The 26,842-nt window shown below is 41.2% G+C and overlaps 1 protein-coding gene across 1 annotated transcript in view; it reads left to right on the top strand.

Moving 5' to 3' along the window:
- LOC149792014 (unconventional myosin-Ic-like) overlaps positions 1-26,842 on the top strand; it is a 94,171-nt gene that overhangs the window by 28,605 nt on the left and 38,724 nt on the right. Inside the window, exons 3-10 of the mRNA XM_089970507.1 lie at positions 1,251-1,478; positions 2,933-3,047; positions 3,505-3,655; positions 4,139-4,232; positions 22,525-22,645; positions 23,422-23,493; positions 24,891-25,026; positions 26,528-26,753. Coding sequence (XP_089826633.1) covers positions 1,251-1,478; positions 2,933-3,047; positions 3,505-3,655; positions 4,139-4,232; positions 22,525-22,645; positions 23,422-23,493; positions 24,891-25,026; positions 26,528-26,753 — 1,143 coding nt within the window. The remainder of the gene's footprint in view (positions 1-1,250; positions 1,479-2,932; positions 3,048-3,504; positions 3,656-4,138; positions 4,233-22,524; positions 22,646-23,421; positions 23,494-24,890; positions 25,027-26,527; positions 26,754-26,842) is intronic.

The following is a 26,842-nucleotide window of genomic DNA, read 5'->3' as shown; positions in this document are numbered from 1 at the left end:
ACTATAACGTTGATATCATCATCGTGGATCCTGTTATAGAATGGATCTGGTAAGGGGTCCTATTATAACGTTGATATCATCATCGTGGATTCTGTTATAACATGAATCTGGTAAGTGGTCCTATTATACCGTATATATCATCATCGTGGATCCTGTTATAGCGTGGATATGGTCGGGGGTCATATTATAACGTTGATATCATCATCGTGGATCTTGTTATAGCATGAATCTGGTAAGGGGTCATACTATAACGCTGATATCATCATAGTGGATTTTGCTATGGCATGGATCTGGTAAGGGGTCATATTATAACGGTGATATCGTCATCGTGGATCCAGTTATAGTATGGATATGGTAAGTAGTCATGTTATAACGTTGACATCATCAACGTGGATCATGTTATAACGTGGATCTGGTCAGGGGTCCTAATATAACGTTGATATCATCATCGTGGATTCTGTTATATCATGAATTTGGTAAGGGGTCCTATTATAACGTTGATATCATCATCGTGGATCCTGTTATCGAATGGATCTGGTAAAGGGTCCAATTATGACGTTGATATTGTGGATTCTGTTATAACATGAATCTGGTAAGGGGTCCTATTATAACGTAGATATCATCATCGTGGATCCTGTTATAACGTAGATCTGGTTAGGGGTCCTATTATAACGTTGTTATAATCACCGTGGATCCTGTTATATAATACATTTGGTAAGGGGTCCTATTATAACGTAGATATCATCATCGTGGATCCGTTATAAGTAGTGGTAAGTAGTCATATTATATCGTTGACATCATCATCGTGGATCATGTTATAACGTGGATCCGGTCAGGGGTCCTAATATAACGTTCATATCATCATCGTGGATCCTGTTATAGCATGAATCTGGTAACGGATCCTATTATAACGTTGATATCATCATCGTGGATCCTGTTATAGCATGGATTTGGTAAGTGGTCATATTATAACGTTGATATCATCATCGTGGATCCTGTTATAACGTGGATCGGTAAGGGGTCCAATTATAATGTTGATCTCATCACGGATACTATCATTATCTATGTCCTGGACCCAACCGCAATCTACAGTTTACGTCATGTTTCTTTGACAACATTTTACAATTTCTATTTAATTTAATGTTCTTTGTGATGTTGTTACTGTTGTTCAACCTAATTGGGCCTATCAGGTCTTGACAAAGGTGAAGGTTATACCACAGTTTGAAGATATTTTCTTTCTCTATAATTAGGAACACAGCAAATATGACTGGGCAAACTTCGCAGAAGTACCAGCACCTCATGTTTTCCATACCGCTGCACGTGCGTTTAGACGCATGCGCGAATCAGAGACAGATCAAGTTATCATCGTTAGTGGAGAATCAGGGGCCGGAAAAACCGAGAGCACAAAATTCATGGTCAAACATTTCGTTCACATGTGTCGAAGTGACAACAAGGAATTGCACGAGAAGATCATAAAGGTATAGGATCATTATTTTCCCTACCACTTTTCATGGTGTACAGATTCTGCAGCAAACAGGTCTATTTCTAACTCTTCATATATATATATATATATATATATATATATATATATATATATATATATATATATATATATATATATATATATATATATATATATATATATATATATATATATATATATATATATATGTATATATATATATATATATATATATATATATATATATATATATATATATATATATATATATATATATATAATGTGCGTGTGTGTCTTAGTGTGTGAGTGTGTATGTGTGTATACATATCTGTGTGTATGTGTGTTTGTGTTTGGCTAAATAAGACAGACATTGTGTTCTTTTTTATCGGTTTCTCAAATACTTTTGTTTAAAAAATCTGTAATGTTAGTAAATGTATAGTTTACAATGTGCATATTGGAACGAAGCGTTATCTCACTTGACATACATTACACCGTACATCATCATCATTGGCGACTCAGTCTCGAAAGTCCATGCTAAAAGCGCCCTTGGGGTGTTGTCTGTCTCTGTTGGCATCGTCTGCTGTGGCTGTGCAGGCCTATGCGTGAGTGACAGTCCCTGATACAGTTATTGCAGACATACTGGGAAGTCTGCGTTACTGTGGTTGTTGCCGGGTTCTTCTTTCTCTTACGTTTCTCCGCCGCCAACTGACCTCTCCTCGCATCAGCGACTGATATGCCAGAGTACATCACCGTTATAAATTAAAGTCATTTATACTACTGAGACCTTCAAGCACCAAAAACAATGCCTTGTTTTAGTGCCATGCTAGAATCATGTCTTAAATGTAATTTTGAATGATGCATAGATCTGGTGTTTCGGGCTGATGCCACCGAGCAACTGTATGCTGGACTACACAAACAACGAATCAAACACGGTATAGCAATTGTAAATCTAACCAGAACCGGCATTGAAGCAAGGTTAAAGGTAGTTCTGACATGTCTTATCAATACAGTTTAGAATTTGAAGGTTTAATATCTTTATAACGTGATTTATAAATTTAACCAACAGCTCTGGTGACCTAAGTGGTTTGAGCGTCCGCAACGGATGCGGAATTTACGGGTTCGAACCCCGGCCGAGTCATACCAAAGACATAAAAATGGTACTTGCAACTGCCTCGCTGGGCGCTCAACATTAAGAGGTTGATGTTATGATTGGTTGGCCTAGTGTCAGAAAATTGTGAATGGGTGGGACGTCATGCTACATGTCTGCGGCATTACGCCCCAGTTCTAGACATCGTTATAAACTGTCACACTGCAGACAACTTAGCGATATGACTGAAACATGTTTAAAAGCTACGTTAAAAGTCAAAATCTCTCTCTCTCTCTCTCTCTCTCGCACACACACACACACACACACACGCGCTATCAATTAAACTGCAAGCTTTACAAATTATTATCTCCTCACCTAAACAGGTGAACCCGTTGTTGGAAGCTTTCGGAAATGCCAAGACTCATATGAATCACAATTCAAGCCGCTTTGCCAAGTACCTGGAACTCAGCTTCTCTGAAACTTGGGACCTTACTGGAGGTATGTCAGTAATGTCATTAACTGATCAAATGCTTTCGTAGACATTTTATATTTAAGGGAGATCAAAAAGGACGTATATGATCAATTCAAGTCTTCAGATTGTGAAAACCTGTTCAATATAAACAATATAAATAGGAATAAATAATATATTGTTTCAAAAACGAAATTATGCGTGTAAATCTACATACCTGGATTTGGGTAAATTCATTTTAAATCTGTCGAACTACCGTGATAACGATATCCACTGGATAAAATCTTAACGCCCCTTACATTTTATCCTGCGATAAGGTTAAATAAATTTAACAGGGGATAGACTTTTAAAAATGACACATCTTTTTTAAAGCCAGTTTAAAAATCATTTTAGTTTTATTTATGTTACTATGTTACTACAAAGCAGACATACCACTAATTCAAATGTCATAAATGAATACCATGCTGCCCTTCCTTTTGCTTATAGCGATTATCCGAGACTACATGTTGGAAAAGTCCAGAGTTGTCCACAGGTCCGCCAATGAGAGTAACTTCCACGCATTCTACTCGCTGTTTCATGGCGCTCCCAAAGAAACCCTGAAAAATTTATCTCTTGAGAAACATGCCAGTTCTTACAGGTAAGCATTCGTCTGAAACGCAAAGTGCCCCAAATGATACATCAAAGAATTGTTTCTTGAGAACCACATTAGTTCTTGCAGGTAATCATACGATGAAATCGAGGTGTTCATGGAGAAAGTTGATATAAAACAGATTTTAAATATTTTTCTCTCTTTAGGTTAGTTGAGTTATTGATTGGCTGACTCATTGATTGATTCGTTCACTCAGGAGCGATGAGTGATTGATCGAAATACTAGTTGATTGTTTAATGATATGAACATACAACATACGGACAAAAAATAAAAATTGTATTTGCAGAACAGTATCCATAATGCCCAGGATATATGGCCTCCATGACACATTGTTCAATTACTGCAGAGACTGAACGGGGGGGGGGGGGTGGCGGTGGGGGAGGGTGCATATGAAGCGAAATAAATTCTTAATGTACATCATAATTTTCCCCTTGTATTACAAATGAAAGATTTTTTACTTTGTAACCCCAGAATCATGCAGAGTGACCCTGATAGCCTGATTCCCGAAGCGAGATACAAGGAGATGTACAAGGAACAGAATAAAGTTCTACAGCAGATTCAAACGGTAATTGTTGCTTGATTCATATAAATATGTTTCGACATTTTTCAGAACTAAAATATATTGCAAGATAATCTGTCATTTTAATAGCGAGGGAGTAGCACAAAAGAACGTGCTAGATTATTTTCCAAGGAACGAGGGTTCGCACGAGATCGGTTTCAGAGAACTTTTATATGTTGTATCTCTGATGATGATTGGCTGGTATTTGTCATTTAGTCGCCACAGCATCACCACAGAAAAAAAGGGAATGAGAAAATCGTTTGCATATATAAGTAGTAAATGGGGATACCCTACGTACAATGGGAATTAGCATTACAAACCGCCCTGGGACACTCTACGTACAATGGGAATTTAACATGGCGAAAAATCGTGGGTCAGATTACGTACAATGGGAATTAACATGGGAATAAATCGTGGGTTACTTTACGTACAAGGGAAATTTAACATGGCGAAAAATCGTGGGTCACTCTACGTACAAGGGGAATTTAACATGGGGAATAGAGTTTGGGCTTGTTTAGGGACAAGGGGAATTGAATATGGGATTTTTTTTTTTTTTTTTTAAATTTTTTTAAAAAGGGGTAGGCAATGGAAAGGCTATCTCTTTTCGAGAAATATGGCTGGCCCTGAAAAGGGCCTTTGGGTTTATGTTAATATTAATATTAACATAGATGGCATCTGTCACATCTTCTTCTTCTTCTTAAACTCCTTCTAACTGTCGGTCCATACACAAGTACCCTCTTGAGACATCCTTGTCTTTCTATGTAAACTCTCCTCATCCATTGACTAGTATCTGTCCTATCAACAACAGTCCACTTGGACCTGACATACATGAGCATGTCCGTCCTAAACATCATGGAAGACACAAGGGTGGATGACTCAACTGTGGTCCACATCTTGAAGCGACGAGAATAGGTGAATCAATGCAGTGAACTGCGCTTATTTATAGGTACAGGAAGGATTGAAACAGATTGAATTCATTCACCAATCCGAACACGCGTTACAAAATTCAGTCAGCTCGCATCCAATCCGAAGAGAGCAGTCTGTGACGTCACGTGGTCTATATAGATTCGTTAGCGCTTGTGTGCAGTCAATCTATGCGACAGTGATTCAACATGACGGAAACTCAGAAAACGATCCATTGGGGTGCACCAGCAGGGGAGACCGCCCAAGGGAACCCGGACTTATTTTCAGAAGAGGTACATTGGGATTTTGTGGATTTTCTTATCTCGCAAGAATTTGTTCCGGAACCTTCGTTACCTTCTTCATTACCGCAAGTGGAGAATTTTAGACAGAGACAGAAAGAAGAATTGGAGAAATTTATGCAACGACAAAAGGAAGCGGAACAAGCTTTTCTCCTACAGCAACAGCAGCAGCAACAAGAAGAGGTAAGAAAAAAACAACAGCAACAACAGCAAGAAGAAGTAGCAGCAAAGAAACAAGAGGGTGAAAATCAAACGGCTACGGTACTGTTGGACATTTTAGCGGAGTTAAGAAGTCTGAAACAAATGTATCAGACTTCTTTATCACGACCGAAGAGAATACGACCTTCCCGAGCTAAACACGCCAACCCTGTGACTAAGCCTGTCGTACCACCCTTAGTGATTTCAACCCAATCATCAGAAGTAGGCCTTGGCCGTGGCAAAGGCTTAAGGCAGTTAAAGTTGATTGGTTAAACTCACCCCTACACCAAAATAAAAAGGCCCTTTTCAGGGCCACCCACATTTCTCGAAAAGAAATACAATTTCAATTTGCCAATAACTCAAAAATGAACCCCATCCATTTTACCCTTATAGTACGTGTCTGTGTGTGAGTGCGTGAGTGTAGCTTCTTATTTTAAAATCAAAACTCAAAGACACTTACCTTATATCATTCATGTATTCTTTTCTCCATTTTTTACAATCCAATTCACAATTCACCACAGAACACTTTAATTAAAAGTTCATTGACTTCTTCTTTCTCCTTGTTTAGTCTCTCTGTTTTTTTAATTTCTTCACCGTTTTTTCCTCATTTTCTTCCCTTCTTCTTTTCTTCTCCTGTTTCTTTGCTTCTTTTAAATAGAATTGTCTTCTTTCTTCCTCTTCTTCCTCTGAAGAATCCCTCTCTTCTTTCGAAGAATCCCTCTCTTCTTCCGAAGAATCCCTCTCTTCTTCTGAAGAATCCTTCTTTTCTTCTGACTCCTCTTGTTTCTTTTTTGGGCAATCTGGAGACCAATGTCCTTTTTCTTTACAATAATAACAGGTATCTTGACTTTTGTCTTTTTTATCCCCTGTTTTTTTTCTTTTTTGACGGTCTGGACACTCTGAAGACCAATGCCCTTTCTTCTGACAGATATAGCAAGTATCCTGACTCTTATCTCGAAAGGAAGGAGAGTAGTCCGTCGGCTGGTCTGAAGAGAATTTTCTAATGACCCCTCGCAAAGCTCTGACGAAACGTTCCATCTGGGTAGTCTCTTCCATCGTTCTCCTCGGTTTGAGAGTGAAATGAATAGTGAAAGGACAAGACACACCCTTTTTATATACGCTGGTTTGCCATGACTATAAATTAGTCTATGGTGTTTGAACTTGAGTCATTTGACGTTTTGCACTCAAGATGAAACGATCCTATTCATTCGAGAAGAAAGAAGAAGAAGAAGAAAGTAAGAGGCAGAAACGTGATCTATCGCCTCGTACCAGGGCTGAAATCTTGGTACAAATTCATGCCAGTGATTTTGAAGAGGACATGAGTGAACCAGAATCCGAACCCTCTAAACCAAATTCACCACCCTTAGTCAACCCTGAAAAATACTATTCCATTCGAGAGACGGAAAAGCGCTCCTCTAGAAAATTTAGAACCACGGCTTACACCTACACGGTGAAGTTTAAAGATTTCAAGACCGACGTACCCTTGGAGAAAGCAGAAGGGTTTATCACCGAGATGTGGGATTCTTTGCTCACCGCACTCAAGCGACAATGTCAACCCAAAGAAGACGATCGCTTGACACTATCCATAGATCACGACGGTTTGAAATCCCCTGTTTGGATCGAGTTTAGCAGACCCGCAGAACTAACCCCTTCCAAAATCATGGACAAGATTCAACACGTACAACAATCTAATGACCAGTTTGACATCACCGATGGTAAAGCCACACTGAAAATGGCTCACGTCTCTCTTCCTCAAGGGACAGGACGCAAAAAGATGTTATTGGTGGACAACCTTCGCAACACCAAAACAAGTCTCGTCCGAATTAACAACCCTCAAGACCAGATGTGTTTAGCTCGAGCCATCGTGGTGGGACGAACCTATGCCAACAAGAACGACACGGTAGAATGGAAAAGAACCTGGAACACTATTCAACGTTCCTATCGAGCCAAACAACGAAACGAAGCAGAACTCCTGTTACAACAAGCCGGACTGTCCAAAGACACACCCTGTGGCATTCATGAGATGCAAAAATTGCAAGATGCCCTAGCTCCACGCTACACCTTGAAAGTGCACCCTCAAGAAATGCGCGGGCCTCTGTTGTTTCGAGGCCAAGATTTTAAGGACGGAAAATACATTCATGTCTATCATCACGATGACCATTTCGATACCATTACCAGTATCACTGGATTCCTGGGATACGGTTATAATTGTGAGAAATGTGACTATGGTTATAACAATCGAGAGCAAAACAAGCATTGTGGAATGAAATGCCCAGGATGTTTGGCCTCTCCACCCTGTCTGAGCGAAGGACCAGTGCCTTGTTCCACTTGTTTGCGCACGTTTGTCAGTCCTACCTGTTACCAGCAACATCTGAAAACACAAGGTTCACAGCAGAAATGTGCTTGTCAACTCTTGAGATTGTGCCCTACGTGTAGACAAGGCATACGTACCAATAGTACCAAGGCACACGTATGTTCAGGAAAAAAAAATGTCACATTTGTCACCACATCGTGGACTTGGAACACCAATGCTACGTGCAAAAATACCAACCCCCACCAGAGAAAGAGGACGGTCACAAGAAGAAAGGCAATTTCATCTTTTTCGATTTCGAATGCATGCAAGAGACCGGCATTCACATTCCTAATTTCTGCGTGGCTCATCGAGCGTGCGAGAAGTGCATTCAAGAACCTATCTTCAGTCATTGCCCTCACTGCAGCAAGATTCCTGGAGGACGTGAAAAAATCTTTCGGGGACCAAACACGTTAGCCGATTTTGCCCAATGGGTCTTAGACCCCATCGACAAGACGTGGAGCCAAGAGGACATCGAACGTTACGGAGATTGTCATCGTCATGCCACGGTGATGGCTCACAATTTCTCCGGATACGATGGACAGTTTCTTCTCAGATACTATACGGAACAAGGCACCGAACGTCCGAAAGTGACTTTGAACGGAGCCAAAATCATTTTCGTGCAAGTGGGACAAGTACAGTTTAAAGATTCGATGAGTTACTTGGCCATGCCTTTGAGTCGAATGCCTAAAACGTTTGGAATGACAGAAATGGCTAAAGGGTACTTTCCACACTTTTTCAATACGGAAGCCAATCAACATGCCGTTCTACCCCATTTGCCTGAGGCTCACTATTACGACCCGACAACATGCGTACCGAACAACGAGAAGATTTCTACGCTTGGTACCAGGCTCACGCCTCGGACCCCTTCGACTTTCAGGAAGAAATGTTAAAGTATTGTCGTTCCGACGTGGACATTTTACGACGTTGCTGTGGAAAATTTCGAGAACTGTTCATGGAACACGGAGGGGTCGATCCTTTGAAAGAAGCTTGCACCATTGCCAAAGCGTGTTCCTTAGTGTACCGCCAACGATTCATGCCTGAAAAGACCGTGGCTGTCATCAGTCCTCAAACGACCCACTTTGTCAAACGTCAATACTCGGTGAAAGCCCTACGCTGGTTACATTACTTGTGCGACAAGGAAGACAAATGGATTCAGCATGCCCGCAACGGAGGAGGCGAAAAGACCATCGGAACGTATTCGGTCGATGGCTGGGACTTAGAAAACCCCAAGATCGTGTACGAGTTTAACGGTTGCTTATTTCACGGATGTCCCGTCTGCTACCCTGACCGTGACACAAAAAATCAGTTTTTACAACGGACCATGGAAGACCTGTACCAGGACACTTGTCAGCGACGCCGAAAGTTAGAACAGGAAGGATACCAAGTGGTGGAAATGTGGGAACACGAGTACGATCACCGTATGAAAACCGATCCCGAGTTTAAACGCCTCGTGGAAAGTTACCAGTTCATGGACCCGCTGAACCCGAGGGATAGTTTGTACGGAGGAAGGACCAATGCCACCTGTTTGCTGTACAAAGCCGACGAAGAGAAAGGAGAAGAAATCAAATACATGGACGTGTGTTCGTTGTATCCCTACGTGTGCAAATATTGTCGCTTTCCTGTAGGGCACCCGCAATTGCTGACGGAACACATCGACCTGAAAAACATTCGACAATACGAAGGCTTGATCAAGTGCAAAGTTTTGCCTCCCACGAACCTATACCATCCCGTCTTACCTTACCATTGTCAAGGCAAACTGATGTTTCCCTTGTGCCGTACTTGTGCCGAACCGTGCAACCAGGACCAACCTTGCCATCACAGCCAGGAAGAACGTGCCTTGACGGGAACCTGGGTCAGCGTGGAATTGTTCAAAGCTCTGGACATGGGATACCAACTGTTAGAAGTGTACGAAATTTGCCACTTTCCCAAGACACAACAGTACCACAAGGGTGACCCTACTCAGAAAGGCATTTTCGCCGACTACGTGGATGCCTTTTTGAAACTGAAACAAGAAGCCAGCGGCTATCCTTCCTGGTGTCACACTCCCGAAGACCAAATACAATTCAAAGAGAAATACTACGAACAAGAAGGCATCTCTTTAGACCACATCGAAAAAAACGAAGGCAGGCGATCGTTTGCCAAAGTGATGTTAAATTGCTTGTGGGGTAAAATGGCACAACGACTGTGTTTACCCAAGACGGAATATTTGACAGAACCTTCCCGCTACTTCCAGATGATTCACGACAAAACCAAATACATGAAACACGTGGACGTCGTTCGAGAGGATTTGATCTTGGTCAATTACGAAGAAGATCTGGACTTTGTACAAGACGACCCTTTTGGAAATGTCATCATTGCGGCTTACGTGACAGCTCATGCTCGCTTAAAATTGTACGAAGCTTTAGAACTGTTAGAAGAACGCGTCCTGTACTTTGACACGGAGAGTTGCATTTACATCCATCACCCGATTCAACAGCACCCTGACATCGAAGGAGACCGTTAGGAGCCTGGACAGACGAGCATCCCGACGACAAGATTCTAAGTTTCGTCAGTGGTGGTCCCAAAAATTACGGCTACGAATACCGGGACAAACAAGGAGAAGTGCACACGACGTGCAAAGTGAAAGGACTGACTCTGAATCATCGTACCAGTCGAGTGGTCAACTTTGGGGTATTGAAAGAAGCCTTGCAATCGGGAGAGGATGGAAACTTTAAAGTGACCACTTATCAACCGAACAAGATTGTACGTTTACCCACTCACCACATCGTCAGTCGGCCCCTGGAAAAAATCTATCAAATCGTGTACCAGAAGCGAGTGAGACTTCCCAATCACTTTACGTTGCCGTACGGTCACATCGATATTGGTCAGCATATAAAAAGGGACAACGTCCAAGACCAATAGTTCATTGTTCATTGAAGTAACTTACCATGTCGTTGACGAAGAAGAAACCAGATTGGTTAGGAGTCAAATGTTGGACATCACCGAGACCAGGGTTTTGAGGCTTGGACACAAGAGGTGGCCCAGTATGCACGAGAGTTATTCAAGGAAAAAAGTTACTTTTCAACCTGTGTTAGTGTCGGTGCCAGAAGAACCCGTCACCCAGGACAGGACTGTCGTGGACAGGCCTGAAAGACCCTTTCGGGAGGACACTTGTGTGACCTTACCCCCTACTATAGATCTGGTTAGAACTTTACCCAAAACATGTGGTTGTTGTACAGACACTTGTTTTTTATTCCACGTTCATGTGCCTTTTATTCTTGTACTTAAGCCTTTGGCTTTTATGTATTTTGTCTTTCGTATTCATGTTTGAAAAAAACATTCAATAAACGTGTTCTGAAAAAGTATATAAACTCTTGTCTTGTTTGTTTTTCGTGTCACAAGTGACATTCCTCACACCATGGCTACCTCTACTGTCTCTGCTCCCTCTTCCTCTACTGTCAAAGTCATCGACGAACACTTAGATCGTGCCAGTTGGGAGGCTTTGTATCTTCGCCATCCCTTTAACATGCTCATTGCTGGACCTAGCGGTTCTGGCAAAACCGAATTCGTCAAACGTTTGATCGAACATAAACATCATTTGATCGATCGGCCCCCTCAACGGATCGTGTGGTGTTACAAAGAGTGGCAATCGGCGTACAGCCTCTTGCGAGAAAGTCAAGGCGATTCCATCGTGTTTGTGGAAGGCATTCCTAAAGAAGACGACGGCATCGTCTCTGACTCTCGTCAAACCCATTTGGTCATTTTCGACGACATGTTAGGAGAAGACGAAGAAGAAATTAAACTGTGGTTCACGCGCAAAGGGCATCACCGTAATGCCAGTGTCGTTTACATCACCCAAAATTTGTTTCAACAAAGTAAAACCCATCGCACCATCAGTCTCAATGCGCATTACGTGGTCTTGTTTAAAAGCCCTCGAGATAAATCGCAAGTGCAAGTCTTAGCCAAACAGTTAGGAACGCCTTGGCTGACTCAGGCGTACGACGATGCCACTCAAACGCCACACGCCTATTTACTCGTCGATTTGAAACCTACGACTCCCGAGGATTTGCGATTTCGTACCCACTTGTTTCACCACTGGTGCCAAGACGGAGGGCCTGTCCTGTACACGTCTCCGTCCTCGGCTTCATTTCACTCCCCATAAAAAAATCTATAAAAAGCTCAGACCCTTTTTCGTCTGTCTCACACAGTGCGAACATGACGTCCCTTCAGTCGCATCTTCCCGTCAAATTGATTCGTGCCTTGTATGGCATCAGTCGAGAAAAAAATCCACAAACACGAGCTCGTGTCTTAGAAGCTAGTCTCAAAGAAGTCTTACGATGGTTCACGGTGACGGCACGTCAATTACTCCAAGGAATCATTCAGATTCCTCATCAAACCAAACGCTTTTTTGATCGAAACAAAGTCGCTTTGGTTAAACTGGCCGATCCCCGCATCGACACTCAGACCAAAAAACAAATCATTTTGAAACCTGGAGGGAGCGGTAATCGAGGAGGGGTCATCATTCGCTCACTCTTAAGATGGGATCCTAATGCCCCCAAAGTTATACCCAAGACAAAAGTCCAACGAAGCCCCAAGAAGAAAAAGACCAGGTCCCCAAGGAGAACTTCTCCAGTGGCAGGACCCTCCTCTGACCAGACACCACCACCACCCCTGAAAAAGAAAAGAAGCCCCCAGAAAAAGAAAAGTCCACAGAAAACTAGTCGCAAGAGAGGCACTTCGGCCAGGACGCAACCTTACACTCGCAAACCACGACCTGCCACGGCGGTGACTGCGTCTCCGGCAGCTTCACGTTTGTCCACTTCTCCGTTAATGACACCCAGAACTGAAGAGTACTTGGAGACGTTGATCACACCAAGAACTTCTCCGTTGATGACCCCCAAAAGAACTTCCCCAGTGGCAGGACCTTCCAATTTAGTGGCAGTGGCTGCTGCTCACAAAGTACCTTCTCCCAAAATCAAAGTTCAAGAAAGATCTGGCATGTTACAAAGTTTACTGGATTTGTCCAAGCAAGAACTGGCTCGATTTAGTCCGTTACGTACCCCTGCACGACGTGTCATGCCTGTCCTCAAACTAATACGACGTATAGACAATCAGTGGCGACGCGTTCCAGTATAAAAAAGGACTGTGACCAAGTCGGGTATCAGTGTTTTTTGGTGCTCCTGAAGACTCAAAGATGTCACCCTCCAGAAAACCCCAAGGGAAGAAAAGGAAAGGACTGCCACCACGTTTAGCCAAACATGGGGACATGTTATCTGTCTTGTCCAAAGCTTCTCCACCTCTACGAGAAAAACTCATTCAAACAGCCTCCAAAGAGGTCATCGATACCGTGTGCGAATGTTGTTTGAACGTTTTGAAAGGCACGATCCCTTTGTCCAAACACCAGAAACAATGCTTAGGCAAACATCGTCACGTTCTTCGCCAAATGGTTCAAAAGAAAATTCCCATTCGTCAAAAAAAGAAGATGTTAGTGCAACGTGGAGGTATTTTACCTCTCTTGTTAGGCCCCATACTGAAAGGAGTCTTGGGAACCATGTTGGGAGGACTGGTGGGAGCAAGATAAAAAGGCCTCGGAAGTTCCAAGATCTCAGAATCGACCCCTGACAACCCCATGGAAGGACGAAAACTAGCTTTAGTGCCTTACAAACGATGGATGGGATACCATCGGTGGCAAGAACAACACACCCCGCATTTACCTCCCAATCCCCATTTGAGCGAGATGTCCCAGTTGCAACACGAATTGCAGTCCTTGATGGATCGCCAAGATTTGTCCGAAACAGAAAAATCGCAAAAGAACGGTCAACTCTTGCAACGACTGCAACTCTTTCACCAGAAAGCTTTAGACGAAACAGCTCTACCCACTCTGAAAGATTTTAAGACCTTGATGAAAAGTCCAGCACTATCACCAGTACCAGTACCAGTACCAGTACCACCAGTACCCGTGACCAAGACAGAAAAAGGAGAAGAAGAGGAAGGGTTTCAAACTCCACCAGAAAAAGTACGCAAGTTAACAACACCACCTACCTCCAGAATTGGATGGATTAAAAAGATGATGTCCACCCCTTCTTCCTCACAAGAGAAAAAGAAAGTGAAGACAGAAGTGAAGACAGAAGTGAAACAAGAACCGATATCCCCCGCTCAGACATCCTTCTCCTCTTCGACACCTATTGCTGGCCGCACACGCAAAGCATTGCAATCCAAGAAAATACCCCAAGAGAAAAAGAGTAGCATCCTCCAAGAGTGGGGGTCTTATTGACACACCAACCAACACAAAAAAATGGAAAAAGTCTTAGCCAGCATTTACTACGATCCCTCCCATCCTGCAGGTTACGCAGGAGTTCAAAAATTGTACCGTGCTGCCAAAACGCGACTGAAAAGTCTCCGTTTACCTCAAGTGCAACGATGGTTTCAAGAACAAGCTACCTACACTTTACACAAACCCATTCGACGCAAGTTTGCCAGAAGTCGCACTCGAGTGGAAGGCATCGATCATCAATGGCAAGCCGATTTAGCCGATGTCTCTCATTTGGCCAGCTACAATCGTGGCTACAAATATTTGTTTTGTCTCATCGACGTCTTTTCCAAATTTGCCTGGGTCGTGCCCTTGACTTCCAAATCGAGCAGCGAGTTAGTGCGAGCCCTGCAACGGGTGTTGAAACAAAGCGGTCGTCACCCTCTTTGATGGCAAACGGACAAAGGCACCGAATTTCTGAACCAAGCTTTCCAAAAAGAATTAAAGAAACGTGACATTCATTTCTTTACCACCGAGAATCCCGAAACCAAAGCCAGCATCGTGGAACGTTTTCAACGCACTTTGAAAGAAAGCATGTGGAAATATTTTACGCATCACCACACTCTGAAGTACATCGACATCTTACCGCACCTGGTGCAAGCGTACAACCAATCTTACCATCGAAGCATCGGACGTGCCCCGCAAGACGTGACTCCCGACAACGAAGTGTTGGTGTTTGAGCGCCTGTTTGGTACGTCCCGGACGAGGGCTGTCCCCAAGAAAAGTGGAGAGTTGACCGTAGGAGATTGGATGCACATTGGCAAGACCAAACGCACTTTCGACAAAGGTCACTTACCTAACTGGACGACCGAATTGTTTCGCGTCACTGGACGAGTGCATGGCCGTCATCCTGCCGTCTATAAATTGGAAGACATGAACGGAGAAGTGCTCAAAGGAACGTTTTATTTGCCCGAGTTACAACGTGTGACCAAAAAAGAAGACGACGTGTACGACATCGAAAGCATTCTCGAACGCAGAACCCGTAAAGTGGGCAAACGACGTGTCAAAGAAGTCAAAGTACGTTGGAAAGGATATCCACCCAGTTTTGATTCTTGGATCGACGCTTCGCAAGTCATCGACTATAAAAAGAAGTGACCATCATGCCCTTTCACACAGCAGACGCAGCTACGTCGACCACTCCTCCTTCACCTAGTTCTTCTGTGCAAGATTTACAAAAACAACCCTTGTGGGTGTGGTGTGGAGAACGTGTGCCTAAAACGCAAATCGTGTTTTTCTGCCAAATCTTCGTGGTGTATTGTGTCATCGGGGCAGCCATCGCCAATTTGAGTTTGCAACAAGGAGACAAACAATTGTGGACCATTTTATTGAGCAGTTGCATCGGTTACCTGCTTCCTAATCCCTCCCTGAAATTCACCTCGAACGGGAACCCCGGGAACCTTGTGTCCAGTGCCAGTGCCAGTCACCACTTCAATCACAACCAGAACCCCATTTTAGACGGAGACACGCCTCTGACGTCCTTTAACCCTTCGGACAGCCACAGAACTCTGGAATTATGAGTCACCAAAACCAATTTGACTTAACTTTAACAAGTGACAGTTCCATGGAGGTGTTTCCCAAGAACACGTTGTGCTGTTACACGGCCAAATTACCTCAGGCCATCCAGTTAGATCACGAAGCCAATTGGGAACTGGCTTTAGTAGAAATGATTCACCCGACCCAAGTCCTCAATGTCCTTCCCAATCAAAATTTTTTTGATGTGGAAGTTCATGACGAGCAAATGCAACAGTGGATGGATAGCAATGTCAAATATGACAAGAAAACCCGTGCACAAAAGTACACCACCTATCACTTGTTCATTCCCCCAGGCTATTATTTTAGTGGTCAACATTTGGTCAGCACCATAGCCTCCAGGTTTAATGTCGTGTTTCTGAAAGCTTTGGAGCATGTCAACAAAAATGTCACCATGGAGTACCACAAAGCAGCTCGTCGCTTCTTGATGAAATTTGAACGGAGTAAAATCCTGTCCATTTTATTTTGTCCTGAATTGTATGACATGTTGGGCGGAGACATGGACATGAGAAAGACCATGATCAAGAAAAACGAATTACCCATCGTTTACGACAACGAGTCTTTTAGCAAGTTATTTCGTGCCCCGGTAGAACTGAACCAAGGACTGAATTTGATGTTCGTGTATTCCGATGTGGTGGAGTACAATGTGGTGGGACACACCTCCGTACCGTTACTGCGTGTCATTCCTTTCAAAGTGGATTCTGCCACAGATGCTGACGAGGAAGGTGGAAACACTTACCACGTCCACCGCGAATTTGTCCATCCTCACTATTTGCCGGTCAGCAAGTCGTATTTGGACACGGTCAACATTGCTATAAAAGGAGATCTGGGACAAAATATTCCATTCACCAAAGGAAAAGTCACGGTGAAACTCCATTTTCGAAAACAGTTCTCTCACGACTCGTAAGTAAGTCATGTATCCAGTGTACCGAGGGGTTGCTCGACAGCGAGGACACGGTTTAGGAGACATGTTAAAATCGGCCTTTCGTTCGGTGGCCCCAGTGTTGAAACCGATGGTGACACGTGGATTGCACGCCTTGAAAGATGCGGCACTGACGCAAGGCAAAGAATTTCTCCAAAATGTCATCATCGACAAACAAAACCCTAGAGAAGCCTTCATGAGGGCAGGCAAAAATGTCTTGCTGCAAACGGGCAAAGACATTTTAGGCCAACGAGAAACACCTATAAATGCCCTGCACGCTACCGAGTCAGGCATTCAGCAAGGACAAGGCAGAAAGAGACGACGAAGAAAACACCCTTTCACCAGACTTCAAGCTAGAAAGGCCAAGAAAAGAAGAAATGTTCGAGACTTAGACGTTTTCGATTATTGAGAAAAGAGACAAAAAAATGATGCACCGAGAATCTTGCGCTTGTTCCAAGACGGAACTGGATCTGTTTGCCATGCCCCCCCCCCCCACGATGATGACGATGCAAGAATCCCAGTGGGTGGAATTTCACCCCGTCTCCTCACTGACCGATTCCGCTCCCATCGAGTTTGAAATCAAAGGACAGCCCGAAGATTACATCGATCTGAATAGCAGTTACTTGTGCCTGAAAGTCAAAGTTCTAGATAAGACTGGAGGTCCTATAGACGATGAAGCAGTAGCTCCCGTCAACAATTTCATGCATTCCTTGTTCAGTGGAGTGGACTTGTACTTGAATAACAAACTGGTCAGCAGCAGCATGCATACTTACCCTTATCGTGCCTATCTGGAAAATCTCTTGACGTACGGAATAGATGCCAAGAACACTCATCTCAATGCCTGTGTGGTATGGGAAGCTGACGAACCTACCAAGTTTGAAATATTGGAAACTGATGAAAAGAAAGACAACAATGATGGATTTGTAGAACGAAGAAAGAGAATCACGGGAGCCGACACAAGTTTAGAACTGATGGATCGTTTGCATTTGGACATGTGGTTGCAAGAAAAGTATTTGCTGAACGGGGTGGATGTCCGCCTGAGACTGAATCGTAGCAGTGCCGCTTTCCATTTGATGGCTGATAGTGACGGTTACAAAACCAAAATCCTAGAAGCTAGACTCTACGTACGCCGTGTGGAAGTGTTACCTAAAGTGGGAAACGACATCAGTCAGACGTTGAGCAGAACGACTGCCAAGTATCCCATACGACGCGTGGAAGTGAAAACCTTCACCATTCCCAAGGGACAGCGATCCATGATCGAAGATCATCTGTTCCAAGGACAGTTACCCAAACGTTTGATCGTTGGTATCGTCGAGAATACAGCCTTCAACGGAGCTGCCGAAAAAAATCCTTTCTACTTTCAACACTTTGGCGTGTCCAAAATCGAAGTCAGTCGCGATGGCAAGACCTTGTGTACCCGACCTTTCGAACCTGACTTTAAAAAGAAAAATTACTTGAGATCGTACTTGTCCTTGTACGAAGCCACCGGACAGTTAGGAACCAATACCAGTCACGGTATTACGTACGAGGATTATGCAGGAGGCTACGCTTTGTGGGCTTTTGATTTCACTCCAGACCAAGGCAGCGACGAGGGACATTTCCACCCTATAAAATCCGGCCAGATTCGTGTGGAAATTCACTTTAAAGGCCGAGACCCTGATGAAACGGTGAACGTCATCCTGTATGCAGAATTCGATAATACCATAGAAATCAACAGTTTGAGAGAAGTCATCCTAGATTACTAGAAACCATGGAAGACTGTTATCCCTCTTTACCTAGTGGAGAAACTTTTAGTGTTGCATTGTTGTTAAAAAATGTTAGAGTTGTTGTTTAGTGTTAAGTGATTTTTGAATAAAAAATGTTGTGTTTTGAAAAAATTGTTTGATGTTATATTGTTGGATTATTGTTAAAAAATGTTAGAGTTGTTGTTTAGTGTTAAGTGATTTTTGAATAAAAAATGTTGTGATTTGAAAAAAATGCCTTTGTCTTTTGTTTAGCTATAAGAATGTTGGATTGATGCTCTTTCATTTCTTACTATCCCTCTCATGACACTCACTATACGTTGCGACTCATAAACCGTGTGGGGGATGTTTTCCTTCACGTCCGCGCTTTGACTTTAAGAACCGGGTTGTTTCCAGTCTAACCATCCATTGTCGACTCATCCTCCTAAGAAGATGTGCTCCAAACTAGCTAAACTCAACGAAGCCTACGTGAATTTGCATAGGGTCAGACACAGTCTGATACCGAAGCCAGAAGAAATAGAGAATGTGAGAATGTTAAAAATCACTGAAGACCTGATAGAAGAGCTCTTCAGAGAAGAAATGAACAGGGAAAAAGAAGAATGGACAGAGAAGTACAGACTTCAGAGACAGCAGCAACAACAACAACAAGAGCAGCAGCAGCAACCTGAAGCTGACAGAGGCTTTGTCGATTGTCGTATCGACACCAAAGAGTTCTTCTTCTCTTTCCGAAGAAGCAGACCTATCGCCAGAAAGTCTATCCTCAGAGGACATCGCATTCTTAGAAACTAAAAAGAATGCCATAGCAAAACAAAAAAAAAAAAACAGCCCTTTTCAGGGCTACCCAATACTCTAGAAAAGAAATAACAATCGATTTGCCAATGTGTGTAGGTAGAGTAGTGTGAAAATAAACACTAACTCTTTTTTAAAAAAATGTGAGGGTATGTGTTTGTGTGTTTGTGTTTGTAAGTGGTTAAGTAAGTTGGTATGGATAATAGATGAAAATGATGTCTTTTTTTTTTTGGTGTTTGAGGTGTAAATTTGGGGTTAGATTGGATTGCTTTGCGTATGTGGATAGTCTGTTGAAGTGATTTATAAAAAAAATTAAAATAGTGATGGGTAGCATAAAAAAGTGAGTGAGTGTTTCTTTTAGGTCCGCGCGTTGTTGTTTTTTTTGGTTATGATCTAGGTAAGATCAATTTTATGTTTTTAGGGGGATGTTTTCCATCACGTCCGCGCTTTCACTATAAATTGAAACTCGTTCGGCAGTCCAGCTACCCTTGTTGATTGATCAACACCAAAAATGAACACGAGACTGGAGAAACTATTGGAACTTCATGTGCATCTGGAATATGCCAGGCGCATATTAAATGAACTGGCCGCGGAAGCCATTGTGGAGGAGGGAAGGATAAGAGAGGAGGAGGAAAGAAGAAACAAAGAAGAGGAGGAGAGAAGATATAAAGAAGAAGAGGAAAGAAGATACAAAGAAGAGGAGAGAAGATACAAAGAAGAGGAGGAGGAGGAAAAGGAGAGAAGAAGAAAAAATTTCAGAATCCCAGAGAGCGAAAATTGGAATTCTGAAGCGACATATCCTGCCTCTGCTCTCTCCCCCAAAAAGGTAAAAAGTAACTGGGGGACAAGATGTGTATGCGGCGCCAGGCCTGGAAGGTGCCACCATTAGCCAGGTGTCCATGAAGTTCCAAACAAATAAAACAGCCCTTTTCAGGGCTACCCAATACTCTAGAAAAGAAATAACCATCAATTTGCCAATGTGTAGGTAGAGTAGTGTGAATATAAACACTAACTCTTTTTTAAGATAGTGTGAGGGTATGTGTTTGTGTGTTGGTGCTTGTAAGAGCTAAGGTATGTTTGTGGGAATAGTAGATTATGGGTTTCTTTATTGTTTCTTAGCGTAGGTGAAGAGTATAGTTAGGGTTCTGTAAGCGCTCACGTACGATTGTGTGGATAGTAGATTATGGATTTTGTTTATTGTTTCTTAGCGTATGTGTTTGTGTGTTTGTGTTTGTGTGTTTGTGTTTGTACCCGCTCACGTACGATTGTGTGAATAGTAGATTATGGATTTGTTTATTGTTTCTTAGCGTATGTGGAGAGTATAGTTAGGGTTTTGTAAGCGCTCACGTACGATTGTGTGGATAGTAGATTATGGATTTGTTTATTGTTCTTAGCGTATGTGGAGAGTATAGTTTGGGTTTTGTAACCGCTCACGTACGATTGTGTGGATAGTAGATTATGGATTTTGTTTATTGTTTCTTAGCGTATGTGTTTATGTGTTTGTGTTTGTGTGTTTGTGTTTGTACCCGCTCACGTACGATTGTGTGAATAGTAGATTATGGATTTGTTTATTGTTTCTTAGCGTATGTGGAGAGTATAGTTTGGGTTTTGTAAGCGCTCACGTACGATTGTGAGGATAGTAGATTATGGATTTTGTTTATTGTTTCTTAGCGTATGTGGAGAGTATAGTTTGGGTTTTTATTATATGACATGAGAAAGTATAGTTTGGGTTTTATTATATGAAATGAAAAGGTAGGGGATGTTTTCCTTCACGTCCGCGCGTTGTTTGGTCATGATCTAGGTAAGATCAATTTTACGTTTTAGGGGGATGTTTTCCTTCACGTACGCGCTTTAAGTATAAGAACCCACAGTATTCGTCGTTCAAACCATTCTGCAAAGAATAGAAAAAGAAGATGGCTTCTAACCAAATGGACAAAATACAAACATTACAAGACGTTTTAGACAACTTAGGAATGATGGAGCAGATGTTGATAAGACTGGTTGAAGACCATTATTCCTATAGTCCCCATCGTGTAAAGATGGAAATTAATAACTTAAAAAAGGTAAAGGACAAGATTAGTGGTGTCATGAAAGAGATAAAGGAGGAGAAGGAGGATGAAGAGGAAAGAATAAGAATAAGCAAATGGAACGAAAAGATTGAAAAAGAAGAAGAAAATGAGAAGAGGAAGAAAGAAGAGAAGGAAGAGAAGAAGAAAGAAGAGCAGGAGAAAAAGAAAGAGAAGAAGAGAAAGAGTGTTGGAGATAAAATAAGAACTTGGTGGAGAAAAAGAAGAAATTAGAAGCAGAAGAAGAAGAAAACCCAAAGGCCCTTTTCAGGGCCAGCCATATTTCTCGAAAAGAGATAGCCTTTCCATTGCCTACCCCTTTTTAAAAAAATTTAAAAAAAAAAAAAAATCCCATATTCAATTCCCCTTGTCCCTAAACAGGCCCAAACTCTATTCCCCATGTTAAATTCCCCTTGTACGTAGAGTGACCCACGATTTTTCGCCATGTTAAATTTCCCTTGTACGTAAAGTAACCCACGATTTATTCCCATGTTAATTCCCATTGTACGTAATCTGACCCACGATTTTTCGCCATGTTAAATTCCCATTGTACGTAGAGTGTCCCAGGGTGGTTTGTAATGCTAATTCCCATTGTACGTAGGGTATCCCCATTTACTACTTATATAAGCATAATTGTATATAATACGTTATTTTAATGGTACATTATTCGCTTACTAACATTGCTATTACAATCATCAATCACACGCTCTCACTCTTTTCGTCTATTACGCACACATTAGCGTGCACATGAACATCTGCTTAACGATGCGAATATCATCTACTGGAGCTAGATTCACAAGAGTCCCGTAATCTTTCAGTTCTCTGTACAAACTGGTCGCTTATCCGAATATTGATGTGAGAAAAACTCTCTGCAGCCCTTTCTTCTATGAAGTCATCTCGTTCATCTTCTGTGACGTTATTTTGCGTAAGGATGACATACTGTTGAATAAAGATCAAAATGTAAGCATCTTATTTATTGAATCGTTATATTCATTGGAAGACGAGCATCACTCAATTTATTCCTTCCATTATTTATTGACTCTTGTTGTATTAGCTTGTCTGTGACGTCACATTTACTTATCATTTCATCTCAGCCACATAGCTACAGTCCACTCATCCGTCTGTCTATATGTCTGTCTCTCATGCCAACACAGACGTCAAACATCAATGTCAATACTAACTTCTGAGCATATATTTTATAACCTAGGAACCACAAGTGGTAGATGCATTATTGGCTGCAGTCATTCATTTAACTGAAATCAAGTTCACCGAATCGTCTAAAGTGGCTGGGGCGGCCGATCTAACGGACTTGGAACAAGTAGTTTACGGTGGGTCTTATGAATCAATAGTCTATGGTGCGTCGTAAGAACCACTAGTATAGGGTGGGTCTTAGGAAGCAGTGGTTATGGTGTAGGCTACGAACCAGTAGTTCAAGGTAGGTCTTATAAATCATTAGTTTTTGACCTATTGTAAGAACCTGTATACGGTACGTTTTAGGTACCAGTAGTTTATGATGTATCATAGGATCCAGTATTTTACGGTATATCTTAGAATCCAGTAGTTTACGGTGTATCTTAGGATCCAGTAGTTTACAGTGTATCATAGGATCCAGTAGTTTATGGTGTATGATAAGATCAAGTAGTTTACGCTGACTCCTGCACAGATAATAATGCTCTAATTAGGAAAATTAAAATATATTTCTATCCTCTAGAGAAAATATGGTTTTCTTAAAATGTAAAAGAAAAAGAGATTTTCTCAAATATTTGATTGTAGTAGGCTATAATTTCCAATATATTCGTTATCTAATGCTCGAACAGAACGGTTCATGCGAAAATATTGTAAACAACTATACAGTCATCTTGACAGGAAATTGTGGTTTTATCCTTTACCATGTACATTGTTTCCAGAGTAGATTCTGTATGAATGTTTTTGATTTTCAAATGACTTTTTACTGCTCTCGGACAATGGCTTAGCTAACTTAGAATAGCACACAGACATAATCGTCTATCAATTCTGAAATATTATGAACTTATCAAATGCTGATTTCGTCTTTCGTCTTATCCAGTCTGACACTGTATATAATTTTGCAATATATTCTTTCCAGCATCTGAGCTACTTAGCCTCAAAGCTGAAGATTTAGTGGAGGCGCTTCTTTCGACCAAAATTACTGTACGAGGTAAGCAATTATTCTAATTTCAGCGTGCATGAAACGTGTGCTTCATATAACTTTGATAACGAGTGACTCTTTCTATCCATTCATATCAAAGATTAGATACCCATCTACTCGGTTAATGACCATAGTAATGATTATGTATGTATGTATGTATGTAAGTATGTATGTAAAAAGACAATCAGAAATATTTATTATTTGGTTCATTCCAAATCAATGTATTGAATTAAAAGTTGTATTTATTTTTGAAGGCATACGATGAGTACGCATTCTCTTTCAATGTTTATGTAGGTTCAATTGCACGTGACCCTGTTTGTAGAAGTTGCTATAAAAATTAGTCTTCCGTTCAGTTGTACAGAAATAGACACATCAGCCTGATGACATGGTTACAGTCTGACCAAAGGAAATCTTCGTTACATTTCGCAACAATGCAATTTCAATTATTCTCAAAATAATGTAGGTTTGGTGTCCTACAGAAATTTTGTAAACAACAGTGAGGTGTCACAACTTTTCTTATGTGAAGTAAATGCCAGTTATTTAAAGGTTTATAATAGTATATTTGTAATCAAAGAGTGAAAGAAACTGTGTTATTAATTTTTATATTCATCATCGTGTCTCTTAAAGAAGCATATGGCAGCTAAAGGGATAATTTAGGTGCGGATAGGTCATTTATAAACATTATTGTACACAAGAGGTTATTTGCTCTCTTACGCCACTTAAATATGTACATACCAGGCAGAAAGACAATGTAATCCTTAGGCAAATACACAAAAAAGGGGTTAAACCTAAACAACTGTGTAACCTAACTTAGGAGATACAAATATTTTGACTATTAAAATTGTAGTAATTTGTACTTCAGTGTCTAATTCTACGAAACTTTCAATCTTAAAAATATAATACGATTACCATTCTCAGGGTGTGTAAAAGGAGTCTTGAACGAATGGAAGTAATAATTACAAGATATCAATGTAATATCGATTACCATACCACTTACAATACAGTGCGTGTGTGTGGGTGTGTTTTGAAAATTTAACGTATTTAGTCAAATGTGTGCAGTGAGCCTGTATATATTGAAGACTAGCTCAGGGGTACCAGGCCGACCAGTCCCAACACTAACGTCTTAATGCTGAGCGCGAAGCGAGGCAGCTGATATTAATGTCATAATTCTTCTGTATGACTCAGCCGGGGTTCGAACCCCTGACCTCCCGCATCCGAGGCGGACGCTCTGACCTCTAGCTATCCTGCTACTGATAGAAAAGCAAAACAAATAATGATCTACACTCAGGCAAAGCAGCATAGAAACACCTAAAACAGATTACTGAGAAAAGAGGCAGTGATGGGTAAATCATACCATATGAATGTTATTAATTTGAAATAGACTTTATTTTTTGTTTACATTGAAGGTGATGAGATCCGACGAAACAAAGGCCTGCAGCAGGCCGCAGAAGGGCGTGACGCTCTAGCCAAGATGTTGTATGAGAGAACTTTTCAGTGGTTGGTCCGTCAGATCAATGCAGACCTCCATCCCGATAGAAAAGGGTAGGCTGTCACTCTGATATCATCAAAAATATTGGGAAGACATTACAAAAACACATTATAAAGCGGAAGACAAAAATTATGTTCTTTCTTAAAATCAGCACTTATGGCCAAATTAAATGACAACCAGTGACCAAATCTGAATACATACGTCATAGTCCACATTAAAAAAACAATGACTAAATTTTGATACATGATAGTACACATTAAAACACAGCCAGTAACCGAATATGAATACATATGTGATAGTACTCATTAAAACACAGCCAGTAACCGAATATGAATACATACGTGATAGTACAAATTAAAACACAGCCAGGAACCAAATATGAATACATACGTGATAGTACATATTAAAACACAGCCAGTAACCGAATCTGAATACATACGTGATAGTACACATTCAAACACAGCCAGGAACCGAATATGAATACATACCTGATAGTACACATTAAAACACAGCCAGTAACCGAATATGAATACATACGTGATAGTCCAGGTTAAAACACAGCCAGTAACCGAATATGAATACATATGTGATAGTACATATTAAAACACAGCCAGTAACCGAATCCGAATACATACGTGATAGTACACATTAAAACACAGCCAGGAACCGAATATGAATACATATGTGATAGTACACATTAAAACACAGCCAGGAACCGAATCTGAATACATATGTGATAGTACACATTAAAACACAGCCAGTAACCGAATCTGAATACATAAGTGATAGTACACATTCAAACACAGCCAGGAACCGAATCTGAATACATATGTGATAGTACACATTAAAACACAGCCAGGAACCGAATCCGAATAGCTACGTGATAGTACACATTAAAACACAGCCAGTAACTGAATCTGAATACATACGTGATAGTACACATTCAAACACAGCCAGGAAACGAATATGAATATATATGTGATAGTACACATTAAAACACAGCCAGGAACCGATTCTGAATACATATGTGATAGTACACCTTAAAACACAGCCATTAACCGAATACGAATACATGCGTGATAGTCCAGGTTAAAACACAGCCAGTAACCGAATCTGAATGGATATATCATATTACTTAATTACACATTTTCACATTTTCTCTGGAACACCTTCACTTAATGATTATTTAATTCACAATTTTATACTTTAATTATTTCTAAAGGGGTAATGATGATAAAATTATACTAATAACACTACTTGTAATAATGAAGGCAATGATGATGACGACCGACGTTGATGATCACGATGACAAGGATGACAATGACGATGAAAATGATGACGAAAGTTAAGTTTCAGGAGCACCTTTACTTATTGGTTATAATTCACTTCTGTTTGATTTCCTTCTACAGTGGAAGCAATAATAATAATAATAACAATAATAATAATAATAATAATAATAATACAATGATGATGATGATGATGACGACGACGACGACAATGACGACCGAGACGACAAAGATGAAGTTAACGGTAATAACGCTTTTTTTATTGAAGATTTGGACAGCTCTTGAGCACCAGCATACTAGACATCGCTGGTTTCGAAATGCTTCCAGTTAACAGCTTAGAACAGCTGTGCATTAACATCGTCAACGAAAGGCTCCAGAACTTCATGAACGAGAGACTTTTCCGGTTCGAGCTTCAGACATACACAGATGAAGGAATAGACGTGGGAAATGTGGCATTTGAGAACAATGACGTTCTCATAGCCTTTCTTACAAAGGTTTGTTTATTTGCCTGTGTATCTGGTGTTAACACACACACACATACAAAGGACACTTAGCCGGTGATGACATAAATGTCTTAAAGACA

This window comes from Sinohyriopsis cumingii, chromosome 9 (assembly GCF_028554795.1).
Source record: "Sinohyriopsis cumingii isolate HCF-2022 chromosome 9, ASM2855479v2, whole genome shotgun sequence".
Lineage (NCBI taxonomy): Eukaryota > Metazoa > Mollusca > Bivalvia > Unionida > Unionidae > Sinohyriopsis > Sinohyriopsis cumingii.
The sequence above is the reverse complement of the archived record's forward strand: the minus strand, read 5'-3'. Positions and strand labels throughout refer to the sequence as shown.